Consider the following 14,734-nt stretch of genomic DNA (forward strand, 5'->3'; position numbering starts at 1 on the left):
GACCTCTCTCCCCATCTCTACTCCCCAACCCCTTTTCTCAACCAAACCCTTTCACTGGTTTCTTTCCCTGTGTATTCTAAGCAGCTCAGACAAGGGGAAATGCTACAGCACACAAGGGAGACTCAGCTGAAGCCCTGAAGACAAGAGCTGTGTGCGTTGTCTCTTCCTCCTTCATAAATACAGCTGAGATGATGACTGGATAATTGGCTAAGTGCCTGTCAGCTTAATAACAGAGAGAGAGAGAGACAGAGAGGCAAAAGGAGAGATTTGTATTTACTATTCAAAGTCATGGATGCTGCCTGCCAGTGGATTTCAACACGGGTTTTGTTTGCAGAGGAAGGCATGAAAGGTGATTGGATATGCAGCTCCGAATCATGGTCTCGTGTGAGGGTGGACAACCAGCCTGGGATGGAGAGAGGAAGTAGAGCACTGAGGTAGCTGCCATATAAGGCACTGTTGGGTTTCTGGTTAAAGTATCTGTGGTTTCCTACACCGGAAAAGCATCTCCACCACCACCCCTGGGAGGGCACTGCTCTCACTGATACACCATGTTAGGGACAATGACAGTGGTGCATCTCCAACATGGCCATCCTGCTGACCCTGCTGACCCTGAGAGGAGAAGATGTAGTGGCACCATGAGTGGCAGCTGCACAGAGGTGGGACCACTCCCCTTTTGTTTTGCCTAACGCAGAGGTTGGCACAGGTTGGGGGGTAAGCTGGAACCCTCTTGGCCTTTCCCTTTCCCTTTCCCCCATAAATCTGGTGCACTGCTAGGAACCCATTTAAGGAGATCACCTGTGATGAGAAACCATTCAGACATATCTGGGTTCTTACAGGACAGCGGGAGGATGTGTGCAGGAGAGAAGGCTCTTCCTTCTTTCAAAGTTTTCACTACTTCCCTCTGCTACTGAAATGCAAATTGGTGGGAGTGGTTCAGGTTGCCACTGCAAAGGGTCAGTATTAGCCAGATTTACAGTGGTGTTAATCCCTGAGCTTCAGAAGAGGAAGATGCTATATTCTGTTGTTCTGTTGCTATATACTTGCTGCTTTCTCTCCTTAACAGCTGTAGCAACTGAAACACACTGAAACAAATGGGCACTTCCAGCATTGGTGAGGATTGCTGCGGTCCAGGAGTCGGAAAAAGCCACAGAGGCCTCCAAGTAAGCGGACCCTTTTCCAGGCCATCTGGCAGTGCTGTCTCTCAGTTGCAAGTGCGGCAACTTTACAAAGTATATGAACATTTGTCCCACTGCACACAAGAAAACACTTTCCACTTTTAAATGAGAGCAAACATAGGGAAACACACCCTTGCACACAGGCACACACAAGCACACACCTCCCAGATTTCATACAGATGCGCTATTGCAAAATATCTGATGAATGCCAGCCCAGTGTGAGTGGGCTCATTTCCATCAAGTTATTTGGGACTGAGGAAGCCCAGCCCCTGTGAAATCAATAGAGCTGCAGCAGTGCTATTTCTCCTCTCTTTGCACAGGGCTGAGCACAGTGGGGGAACTCTAGGACCACAGCCGGCCTCTCCCACACAACCAAGTTGCTCCTAATAAAAATCTGCAGAAATATATCAGCACAGAGGAGACTGGCGGTTCACATTATTTTGAAATAGCTGTTTTCTAGGCAGAGGTGAAACTCATCATTATTAGTTCCCATTACTTACCATAAAGCCAGGCACATTAGATGTGCTCGAAGCCTGAAGCAAATGCTTTGGGAAGCTGAAAAGCACATTCATTTATTTCTTCAGCAAGAGAACAGTAAAAGAAAACTCAGTAAATTCCTGACTTCACCTTTGTGCCCTCCATTGCACTTACTCCAGCAGAGCACAAGTTCACACAAACCAGAGTGAATTTTGATGGACAACAAAACTAGGTAACTTCAATGAAAATGGCTATATTCAGCCTCTCAGTGAGCCTGTTGAAGCCATGCTGCTGCATCAGCAGCAAGCTGTGGCCCTGCAGATCTGTCAGAATCAGATGTCTGTGGGTCTGGATATAAAGGGCAGGTACGTGTAACATATATTTTGAAAACTTATAGTTATGAGATGGCGAATTCCAGTAACTATGAGCTATTTTAAGAATAGGTCTTTCCTCATGACCTGCTGGGGAGGGGAGTGGAAGAGGTACTGACTCCAAGACACTTCAGGTAACGTGTAGTACTATATAAATTATAATACCAACTAAGTAGGAAAACATATGGTACTTAGTTGCAAACTGAAGTGTGTTTGCAGACTCAGGGGAGCAGGTTAAAGCCATACAGTTCAACGCTATCTCTCCATCTTTCTGAATGTAAAATATACGTACAGTGTTATTAAACATGCATCGTTTCACCAAAGAAAGCCTTTCCTTTTCTAATTTCCATTCCACTTTTCCTTGTGATAGGTTAGTCCCACCCTGCAGGAAGGGCCCCCTTACCTCTGGGTACACCATATAAAAATAATGCGTGTGTGTAAGGAGAGATGATGATTGCCAGCCTTTGACCATACACATATTGCAACTGTCTTTATCATATGTATACACACACACACACTCTCACATATCTATGGATGCATGTGTGCCTTCATATAATGGCACCATCTGCTGCCAGAGCTGGAAGTTTTGCAACATCATCTGTTACTACATTTATACATTTTTATTTTTCATTTGAAGGAAAGAATCAGCAGAGTTTGCACAGATCCCGACTCACCCTGTCTCAACACATGCACCCTGGAACTGATAATGAAGGATTTGTACAGACCAGAGAGAGAGGAAGGCACTTGGGACTTTTAGTCAACACCAGTGTGGATGAGGATGTACTAGGGAATCCTCATTTGTCACATTTGCTGGTTTGCTGTGTGGCTGAGCCAAAAGGCAAGCCAGGCTAATGGATGGGTCACTGGGCTGGCTGTGCCTGAGCCCTGCGAGCAACCCTGGGCGAGTCCCCTCACCTCCTGCCCACCCACCCCCAGCCTGGGTCCGTCCCTGCTAACAGCCTGCCTGCCCTGCAGAGGAGGGGATCTCTCTCTGCTCACGTGGCACTTAATACAAAGGGTGCCTCAACCCAGTGGTGGCCTCTAAGTGCCACAACAATACCACTAATAATCAAGGTTACAATTTTCCTGCCAAGACTGTATTATTATGTGGCATTATACGTTTGAACGTGCCTATTCTCATTTCTTGCAAAGGGCTCAGCTCAGTGCTCCCTGTTATAAATCATATGCTAATTGTAAGTGTAATCTGAACAGCTTTTACTTTTCTTTTAAAATGACGGTATAGGGCATAAACTTTGTTGTGATGTTGTGTTGCTATTTTGCCTGAGGTGCTTTTGTCCTCTAGCACAGCTCCACATGTAACATATCAGCAAAATACTGGGAGGCCAAGAACAGAGTTTGCATAAATTGCTTATATTGCAGGATTACACCAACAGCACTGTCATTAATGCTGGTAATTTGATTCTAGCCCATCCTTTGAAACATGCAACTTAAAGAAACTAAGTACCCGTTAGGATGGATGTTCCTAAATGTGCTATCAGCCTGAAACTTTACATTATTTTAAAATACCTGGTAAAAATGAAAAATGCACACTCAGTCAAATGTTGGTTTTCATCTGCACATCAGCATGAGAGTGTTTTAATTCTTGATGAAAAGTTGATGCTTGGAAAAACTCAAGAGCAATGAGCCAAATTCTGGCCTTGGCGAGATCCCAGTTCTCCAAAGGCTGAACATCATCTGAGCAGTGCTCAGAAGCTTATGCCCTGTATGAGTCACTTGTACCTCTTTTTTTGCAGTCCCTGGGAATCTGCCCCAAAGACAAATGGAATATTTCTGACTCTGCCCTTGGGCTTTTCTGGATTTGTACTGGTATAACAGAACAGATTGGGATGGAGATGTGACCCATTTTGGTTCCAGCTCGTGATGAGCTCCATTTCAGGAGTTTTTAAAGGCTAAATCTGCACTTGTGCCAGAACTTCCAAAATTCCTGGGCAACCTGCAAGTCCTGTTGACACCCTCAGATAAGCTCTTTGAAGGCACTTTGAGGTGAGCTGCTGTGGTGGTTCTGAGGCAGCTGATCTTTCCCAACATGCTGTACAGGTACCTGATCCCATAGCATGGACTCCTCACTGCCATTTTGCTTTTAAACCATCCAGAGGGTCAAACATAACACAGAAACACAGTTCCCTTCCTTCCCAGTTTGCAGCAGCTGCCCTTCATTACTGCACATGTCCCAGCTTAGCCAACATCCTCGTGTTCCTCGTCCCCTCCTTAGGCTGAACGTGTACCCGCCTTTGCTCACCCAAAATGTGCACAGCAAACGAGGTGGGAAGGGATGCTGAAGGCAGGCAAACAGCAAGAAGATTTGGGGTTGGGGCCTGTTTTCTTTTCTTTTCTTATTTTAATTAGTTTGGGGGATATGTTGTACATTTCTTGTTTGGATATTTTTTTCTTCTTTTCCTAACACCAAGTACGGAAGTTGCATACAAAACCTGACAGCCTCATGACTGTAATCTTGACAGCCATACATTGGCAGGAACTGTAGCCAAAGTTCCCTCTCAATATTCAAAATAAGGTTCAGTGTCCTTCTTCACTTGCTGAAGACAGAGTTAAAAAAATGAAACCTTAGTAAGTCTGACAGGCTCGCCAATATACAGCGTCATCTTTAAAACATCCTACTCTCTTTTCTTGGTTGCAGCTGGACAAACACCAGCAACTCTGCTCAGCCCTTCTCACCTGTTGCAGCTGTCAGAGCCCTCTCTTTTCTGCCTTGCTCCAAGGAGCAGACAATTACCCTTTTCCCTGCGGATAGCCTATAATGAGCTATTTTTATTCTCTCTGCAATTCCCTAACTTCCCCATGCCAAATACTCACTAAGAGTCATCAACCTTCAGCAAGGCCGACACATGAATCAAATCTGCTGCCAGGTCATTTAGGAGATGAGCCAGTTTAGAGTTAGGGACATTTTTTAATAGTCCTGGACTGAGGGAATATTTTAAATGCTACAGCTTTAAAAAGTCATCTCCAAACTTTTCAGAATAATTCTATTCTGAGTAACAAGCTGCAGATGAAGCTTCAGAGGACTGGCTTCCTTTAGGAACATTAGGGCTTATAATAAACTATTTTTCTCCACTTCATAGATCAGCCCACCCACCCATACTTCCACCTACAAGTGTAACCCTATATACAAATGTATAAGGACCCAAGAGGAAGACTCATTTAGAATATCCTGTCCTTGGTGATTTGCTGAATGATTTGCATCACAATTTACAGGAACAAAATGTTTTTAGTTATCTTATCACTATGTATACTGCTTTTATTTCTCTCCAACTGCGTATCATTTTTTCTCCCTCCTACATTTTCATTTCCCTTCAAGCTACAGGAGCTACTGGGCACTGGTAAACTGATGGTGCACAATTCCTCTGAAGCAGATGTTTAGCCAAGATAGGTGATATGATCCATGCATAGAAAACTCTTACCTATCTATCTGTGGACATAAAGTTATGCTTTGAACACAGTTAGTATAGATCATCTAATGGAGTTTTTATTTCTCCCTATCTAGCTCTTTTCCTTCTGTTGTCACAGTGGATCTATAGACAGGGAGAGTGAGGCACTGGGAGTTTTTCAAAACAAGGCTGTCTTAAAGTGAGTTATGTTTTGGAGGTTGACAAAACAGTGAGGGGGAAGCTAGCAAAAAAATCTTTGCTTTAAAACTGAGGACATGAAATGTGTCCTACAGGACCTAAAGTCCATGGGACATAGGGAAATCTCACACCTTCAAGCTTCATGTGGCAGTCTGTCTCCCAGTACTGCCTGGTTTCTGCTCCTTGTCTGAAGGAGGAACTGAAATATCCCAGAAACCTGGGTCTGGTCCCAGGGAAAGGGAGACAGCTGCCCTTCCTAGGAAATGTGAAAAGCATATAGCTGGCCAGATCTGCTTAAAGGGCTTAGGAAGGCAGCTGAAGGAAAAGGTACAGCCTGTGCACTGGCCACAGTCACTTGTGATAGAAATGCAGCCAGCCAGGAACACAGTATTGCCCGGGGCAAGCATTTACATGGCCGGGTGGTGTGCTGCTCCTGCAGACTGTGTCACTTGGCACACATCTGGCTGACACAGCTGGATCCCTTCACTCAGGTGTTTTATTTTAGTGCCTGACATAACACTGGCAAGCCACACGCAATCACAGAAAGCAGTCTCCCATGCAGCCCTGTGGAGCTCGCTGATGAAGGAACGCTTCACACGCAGCCCTTGCAGGCACCATCTCCTCCATCCGCTCAGCCCTCTCGGCTGCAAATGCAGCTTTAGCACACAGCATCTAGATAAACTGAAAAGCTCCAAGGTTAAGTGGGAAATAGAAATCTAGTGACCCCTGTCTGGGCAAGCAAGCTTAATGACTTTGCTGCTGCTGCATGTACCAAACATGCTGGCAAACATCTGTCTGAGCAGCCCCTCCAAAATAAATGATTGATGGAAGTGATTTGCCTTTAAAAATGGGATAAGTCAGCTAGGAGTCCTGCTAGAAAAGGGTTAATGGGATATATGGATTGGTAGTGAGTGGAAGAGAGAGTAGAGAAGCTGGAGTCAGAGGCAACACCCCTTGTTAGGTGTTTACCATGTCGAATCTAAACCGCTTCCACTGCATATGCAAGGCAGATGAATTACTCTGTAAATCCTATTACTCTGTGTGGATAAATCTTACATTCAAGTTAATAAGTCTGGAGAGCCGGGGAATGGAAGCTGCTGAATGGATATTCCAGGATCAAAACAACCGAGGACATGGGAGGCGACCGAAGCGATATGTGTACACACACACACACACACACACACACACACACACACACACACACATCCTTCTTCCAGCATCCTTCTTCCCTCTATCATTAAACGGGAGGGATGCAGGACACAGGGGATCGTGTAGCAGAGTGTTTGGTGACATCCAGCAGGATTTATTTCACAGAAAGAGAAAGAAAACTTTGCTGCTGCTGTTAGCTTTACTAGGGGATTGGTCCCTTGATGCTTCAGGGTTTGTGCACTATCAGCTCCTCACACAGATCACAGACTTATTTTAAATTACACCCAGTAGTTTTACAGCCATAATACACAGCGTGCACACTCACACACACAGAATTTTCCTTCAGTAGGGGAGTTACTGCAGGTAAGTTGAGCAAGGTAGAATTTGAGAAAAAAAACCTACAGGAAAAAGACTACTGCAGTTCAGCTATTTGGGACACTCCTAACTGAAAGCCCAAGTAGTGCCAGATGTACCTTTGGAAAACCTGCACAATGAAACCAGAAATACAAGACTCAATACTGCCAGTAAGCAAGGTTTCATGTGCAAAGACATCCTCATCACAACCAGACACACAGGCACAGCATACACCCATTTATTTCGCCCTGAAAAAAAACTCCAACACACAAAGATGCAATCTTCGTAAATTGTAGCAGTCAGAGCTACACCATTTTTTCACCAGCCTGTTCAACTATTGTATCCATCTTCCCTCCCCACAGGGCAGAAAAATAAATAAATATAATTAAAGGACAAGAGTTTCCCAAAAGAACTTGCCTGAGAGTTCTGGCAGCACCAGGGATAAAGTTTTTGCATATGTACAAAAAGAAGCATGGGAAGATCAATGTAACATCTGGCAAGCACAGCTGGATCCCTTTTCGATTCCTCTATTGATACTGCAGGGTTGGTGGAAAGTGCACGCTCCCAAGAGCTGGCTAACACAAGCAATCTTTCCCCACTGAAATTCTTTCGATCCAGGGCACTACACAGAGGATAGTGTGGCAAGAAGTGTTCAAAAGCTTTGCAATTTTTTCATATTAAAGCACAAATACACATGCAGAGCCTGTCTGTAGCAGCTGCTGCTACTGCAGTTTGAGAGGTAAAATAACACACAATCTCACAGAGACTTATACACACAAATCTGGACCACGTCACACGTACACGTTGCATACATGGCAATATAGATGCACACACAGGAGAGGAAAAGTTGGCAAAATGCCCTACCTGAGGATGGCTGTGTCCCCTTGCCTCACGGTGATGTTATCGGTCCCTCGGGTAAAATCCACGCTGCGGACTGGCAGCCCTGTAGGGAGAAGGCAAAGCAATCTCAGTAGGACCAGCGGTAATTGTTTCCGATCAGGCTGAGCCCTTGCTACCATGGCTGGTCTCGTCGAGTTTCACTGTCAGTACTTGTCTCTTTCTCTGCCTGCGTATGTGGACAGAGAGACGCAGAAAGAAAAACAATAATAATAATGTACAACTCTCGCTATGATCGACAGTCCAAGAAAGGGGAGGTGATTTCACAGTCCTTCTCAGCTGCCACTTTCTCTTGCTCTTTTCAGTCTCTTGCTGGCTTCTTTCCCTTCCTGGCTTTTTTTTTTTTTAAGGCTCTCCAAAAAAAAAAAAAAAAAAAAAAAAAGAAAAAGTCTTAGCAGATCCTTCAAATAAAAAAAGGGGGGGAAAAAGAAGCAAGACGAAAAAGTCAGGTAGCAAAATAACTACGGAATAATAACAATTAAATCGACCCGTTTAGAGTGATGAAGAGTGGTGGGAAAAAAAAAAAAAAAAAAAAAAAAAGAAAAGGAACAAGAGGAATCCTGTGCCACCGGGATGCGGGAGGGGATAGTCCTGTGGCTGTGCAGCCTCCAGCCCCGCGCTCCCTCCTAACCCACTTTCCCAGGCGGAGCGAGGGAGGGAGGAGGAGGAGGAGGAGGAGAGAGGGAGAGAGGGAGGAGGGAGCCCTGCTCGTGAGACGGCAGCTCGGCACCACAGCGGCGGCGGCGGGCGCGGAAGGAGCCGCGGGCCGCGCTCCCCGTCCCTCTCCCGGGGGCGCAGCCGGCCGGGGCCCGCACCGCGGACCGGGGATGCCCGGGGGGACACGGAACGGCGGCCGGGGAGGGGAGGGGGCACTGCACCGGAGAGAGGGGCTTGGAAAGGCATGGGGGCTGCAAGGCAGAGGGGGTGAGCCCCGAAGGAGAGGGGAGGAGGGAGAGGAAGAGAGGGAAGGGCATGGGAGAGGAAGAGGGGGCTGGAGAAAGGAGGAGAAGGGGAGCGGGGAAGTGGAGCGGGGAGCAGAGAGAGGGCAGGAGCAGCCGGGAGCTGCTGAGAGGGAGGGAGGCACAGGGAGTAGGGCACAGAGGACGGAGGAAGGTACGGCCAATTTTCTCAAGATGAAATAGTGAGGAAACAGGGTCTGTGGCCAAAAGTGCAAACAACTTGGCTTAGCGGCCTGAAGCCACACGCTAGCTGATTTACAGAGCGGCATCCTTGGCAACTGCCTGTGCAGCCTCAGACCATGCTTCTTCCCCTCTCAGACTTTTCTCTCGCCAGATAACCAGTTGTACATCCCTTCCTCCCACCTCTCTTCACTCAGCCCTTCCCGCCCCCCACCCCCTTTCCCAGCCTCGGAGCGCCGGAGCGGAGACAATGCCGGCATTGAGCTGCCCGCGGTGTGAATGCTCGGCCTGTGCTGCCGCTGCCAGAGCCCGCAGCTGAGCCCCGCCGGCAGCAGCGCTGCCCACCCGGGAACGCGCCCGCAGCCCGCCGCAAAGAGAGGCGAGATTAAATTAATGGAAAGGAATAAGCCGAATGTTTTATTGCTGATGCCTGCCTGCCATTCCACCAGCCCGATCCGTGCCTGCGGGAGGGATCAGAGCTGCTCCTAGGGATGCTTCGCTCATGTAACCCTTCTGCGACCAAAGCACGGCGGGGCTGGGATAGGAAGCAAAGAGGGAAGGGGAGGTCTAAGAGAGGTCCAGAGAATCAGGTGCAAGAAAAGCCATGGGGTTACTCGGCTGAGAGTTGCTGTCCTGTGTGATTACAGCGCTGGTACATGCGCAGGAAAGGAAAAAAAAAAACAGGTCTTGTATGAAGCCTGTTTCACCTCTGCTCCTGCAGCTTTGTGGGACACAGTGTGCTCAAACTGGAGAGACATAAGGAATGTCACAGAAATGGCCGTGTGGGACCAGATCAAAGGACCCTCTAACCCTTCCTCCTGTCTCTAAGCAGCCTAAAGCCAATGCCTGGTGAAGCTCCCAAGCACAAGGCAAGCATGCAGTGGTACTGCCCTGGGGCACTTATCTATTTCTAGTGATTTATGGCTAAGGCATGTCCCCAGCCAGTGGCACTGCCTTTGTAGTTAACGGCACTTGAATGATTTTCTTCTTCCAGGAGCACATCCAGTTGCTTTCTGAACTCCTAGAAACTGGCCCCTGCAGCCTTGGTATGGAAAGGCCGCACTGTCTGAGTACTTAAACAATCCCTGCAAGTGTTAAAGACCCATAAATTAGGGACTAAGGTCATGACACTGCTGCTCCAGTGCCACGTATGCAGCAGCAAGAAGAGATGACTGCTTTGTATTCAAGCCAAGGAGTGAGGCAAGTCAGACGTTTCGTCTGCAGTACACTTGGCATGGATAGCACCAGAGGGGGAGAGGAATGAGGAGCTAAAGGGGTTAATCCATACACTCGATGTACCCAAGGTATTGCAGCTATACCACCTCACAAGGATAATCCTCTGGAGAATACCATGCTGCTGACACTTGATTGCTGACTAGTAACCATCACTCAAGGATGGAAAATGCAAGACACAGGGATACATCAGGCTGCTGGTGTGCCTGAAGAGGGACATCACCAAGGGGCAACCTCTGCACTCCTCATGACAGACTTTGAGTACAGCTACAAGACCTGGTCCCTTATGTAGTTAGCAATGAAAGAAATGCACCTCTCTCACAAGCCAGTGTTGCATGGATCCTTTTTACAAGGGTCTCCCAAATATATTTCATCTACATTTATTAAGAACTATTGTGTGTTAATTAAATGCCCGTGGAGTAAGGAAAACATATTTGTCGAAGATTAACTATTATGCAATGCAAGAAGCATCTGCCACCCAACTGCTAGAGCTCACTAAATATTTCCTTATCTCAGAGTATTTACTTAGGAGGCAATAACTATCCAGTTAAATCTAAATTTAATGCTTAGTTAAATATAGTTCATAGAAAGTGGCACCAATATGTTTTACACAGAGAACGACAGAGGGGTTTCAGGGAGGGAGAAGAAAGAAATCCTGTCTCCAGGCTCCACTAAGATCCTGATTCAAGGTGAGACTGCATGTGGCCATGCCCCCCTATGAAGAGAGGTGCATCACAGAGGGCTCAGAGGCCCCTCTCTGCTGATCCAGCAGTACAGGGGATGATTTAATCTTCTTACACATTTATTAGAACTCATCAGAACTACTACAGCATAACTAAATAATAATAATAATAATAATAATAATAATAATAATAATAATAATAATAATAATAATAATAATATCAACAACCAGAGAGATGAGGAAGAAATTCCCTTTAGGGTCTTGTGAACCTTGTGAAAAATAAAACAAAAACAAAACGTGAAGTGGATAGGTCTTATTTGTTTTTTGAAGTGTACAGAAGCAAAAGGAAGGGGTTGCATAAGTGTAAAAGGCCAAACAAGCAGGAATCACACAAATCCTAGGAGAGTGCCTCATGAGTAAAACAAATAATGTTATTTTTATATGTGCTCCCAGAAGAAATAACTCTCTGGACCCATCTCCCCCTGCTGGAAGCAAATAATGAAACAGCCGATCTGGCTCCTAACTTTCCTATCTTCTGAAAACTTGAGGGAAAATTCAGGTAAACAATCAGACCATGGACACCACAAATCCATATTGCAGCGTTTCATGCCATTTTTCAGTACTCCTGCTAGGTGCAGGACTGGCAAGATGAGCACGACTGACCAGACTTTGTCACTATGCAGTTCCGGAATAGACAGAGCAGCATGAGCCCAGACCTGCAGGTACCGCATCACTTCCCTCCAATGCAAAACACTTAAACCCTGTTTACAGGGAACAGGGTGCAGAGCAACACATTTAGATGAGCAGAGACTGTAAGGCACAGCCAGAGACATGATAGAAATGTTTGGATGGCAGGTTCAGGACTGTATCTGTGTTTCCATGCTATGGATGCAGGATTTGTTTGCGTACCAAGTTGGAAGGAAAACAAGCGCATGAGCTGGGGCAGCCTGGCTATCCCTATTTTCCCTGTCTTTGAGGGGAATGGGCTGGAGACATCACAGCATGGACATCTAGGCTGGCTAAAGGAGAGAACCTCCACGCTGGTCCTGGATGGGCAGGAGATGTGTTGAGATATGCCATGCTGGGCTGCCCCATGACAGGTACTCAGGTCACCTCTGCCTCCCTGTGTGGCAGCTCAGTTTTTCAGATACTCAGGGACTGACATTGTGAAAGCCTAAAGTGCCATCTGTTTTTCATGGAGAGCCAAGAGACACTGAAAGCATGGACTCTGTCCACAAATAGAAGTGGGTTTTTTTTGCATTTGAGGTGGCTAAATACAAAGAGCAATCCATGCACTTCAGACAATGCCAACTGCAACAACCATCTGTATGATGTGGATGGCTGCCCTCTAGGACTAAATCAAGGCTCATCAGCTCACACCACAAACAGCCACACAAAATGGAGCTATTCTCACTTGACTTTCCTTCCCTACCAGCCACACCAAAGCTAATGACTTGATCCCAAATATTGCTGGAATCAGGGAAAAGGCATTTCTGAAAAATACCAAAAAAACCACACTGCTCACACAAGTCTCCAGACCCTATGAGTGACACAAGAGTTTTAAGGGGACTCTGCAATGGCTCTGCCAGCAGAGTCCAGGCACATAGGGACTTTATTTGGGATATCTGCAACAGTGAGTGAAAACGTATGATGTTTTGTGAGCTATAACACATTTAGTCAAGATACACTGCTGCACAATGCAGCAGAGCCTGCTCAAAGCCTCTCAGCCATGAAGAGAAAATGCAATTTTGTCTCATTGGCAGAGGAGTTATGGAGAGGAACGAGGAAGAGCCAAAGGGGTTTCACAACATGGTGAGGAAGATTAAGGGACCGTGGAAGGACAGCCGTGATCTCTCTGTCCTCTCTTCATTCCCATATCTGCAGCTCCCACACTCACACATTTCTGCTCTGATGTGCAAGGGCAGCATCCCACTGCAATTAAGCAGTTAAGTTCCATTCTCCTTTAGTCCCTGGGATACAGGGAGCCATAGGAGTAGAAGAAAAGGAGGAAAAGCAGGGCTAGAAGAGAGATGGGAAATCAAACTTACAAAGCACTTATTATAGGGAAAAATTCTGCAGTTTGAGAAAAATATAAATATATATGGTTTCCACGAATATGTTGCAAGTCTAAAAATTAACTGGCTTTTGATGCTGAAAAGAAGAGCCAGTTTAGAGCCAAGGCTAACAACCATACATGTAATGCAACAAGGCCAAGCTTCCTCTGAAGTAAGGACCTCATTAGGTAGAAGAATTTACTGCGACGGGAGCACTCAGCTAGGCCATAACTGCGGATGATAACGTGCATGCACAACACCTCTCTCTAAGCACGGTCACTGAGCTGGAACAGAGAGCTCCTGTACAAGAGCAAGAGCTGATTTTCACCAATTTGTAACCTTACTACTATGCAATTGATCTGGTTTCACAATTGATCTCCTTGGTGTGGACAATTTAGAGGCCAAGGGCCAGGTTCTCAATTGCTGTAAGCTGACATCTCACCACCACTGTCAGAAGAGCTACACTGATCTACACCAGCTAAAAGCAAGTTGTGAAGTTCATCTTCTTCTGTGCTGCATGGACAGAGAGCTGTGTTATCACCTTTGAAAGAAAAACACTTGTTTGACTGGATGAAGAAATTTTATGCTCAGGCTTTTCAGAAAGTTTCACCTTTACTTAAAGACCACATCTGAAGGCTGGACAAGAGGATAACAGTAGCCTAAAGATGTCTTTTTTAAATCAGTATGACAAAGCAGAATTAAAGAATTAGTACTGCAGATGGTTTGTAGCCTTAATTACTGGTTGCTATCACAGCAAGTGCTTGTAGAACTACAGATTTATTTGTAGAAGGAACCTTCCTCCTTGAGAGGGTCAAGATAAAGAGAGTGCTTCTTTTTTTGCTTAAAACAAAAATTGCCCTTCCAGTCTTACATAAAGGCAACAATACAAGAATAAAAGCCATCAGTAGTGTCAAGAGCATCACACTGCCTTTCCTCTGGAAGATCACATACCATTACTGACCTCCTTACCAACACCTCACAACTGGACTCTGCAGCTGCTTCTCGACAGAGGGTGTCAAATAATCTTGAAACCACTGGAGGGCAGGCTGCTCAGCCAGTGCTGCTGTGTGGGAGGTAGCCAAGCTGCCTGCCATCCCCCAGCCCAGCAGTCCCAGTGGGGAAATGTGGGACCCGTCCCCACAAGAAAGGCTGGCTCATGGCTTCAGCAGCAGGGGAGTAGCCAATCCCAGTTCTGACATTCCTCGTGGGAACAAGGTAGTGTGTCTGCCCGTCTTTTTAAAATGTGACTATAGGAGTTAGGCATGCAAATCTAGACAAGAAGTCCATACCTCCCACTGAGGACAGCTTCAAAATTTCTTTATATTTGGCAGTAATCGTTGCTTCACCAGTGTCACATAACACTTTATGAGTCAGGCAGACCCAGAGTACAACCCTACAGGTCCTTAAATAAGTCACTTCCACATAGGAAGGCAGTGGCTCTATCTGCTTACTCCTAGTATCTCACAAAAACTTTCCTCCCATGCCAGTGAATATTTATTGTTCTCAGCAAAAGTGATTAGGATTGACTTCACAAGTGACTACAGTGCTTAACAGTCCCTCCCAACACAGAAGCAGAGAGATGACCCAGAGGTTGGGAAGTT

General features: G+C 46.1%; 1 protein-coding gene across 3 annotated transcripts in view; it reads right to left on the bottom strand.

The window, feature by feature from the left end:
* Positions 1–14,734, bottom strand: part of LSAMP (limbic system associated membrane protein) — a 986,356-nt gene that overhangs the window by 295,789 nt on the left and 675,833 nt on the right. For 2 of the 3 annotated variants that reach the window (XM_059493353.1, XM_059493351.1), the window contains exon 1: positions 7,993–8,345. In XM_059493353.1, the coding sequence (XP_059349336.1) occupies positions 7,993–8,147 (155 nt within the window). In that variant the 5' untranslated portion in view covers positions 8,148–8,345. Of the gene's footprint in view, positions 1–7,992; positions 8,346–14,734 lie in introns of those variants that run through there. The other variant, XM_059493352.1, reaches the window with a different exon arrangement.

This window comes from Ammospiza nelsoni, chromosome 2 (assembly GCF_027579445.1).
Source record: "Ammospiza nelsoni isolate bAmmNel1 chromosome 2, bAmmNel1.pri, whole genome shotgun sequence".
Classification (NCBI taxonomy): domain Eukaryota; kingdom Metazoa; phylum Chordata; class Aves; order Passeriformes; family Passerellidae; genus Ammospiza; species Ammospiza nelsoni.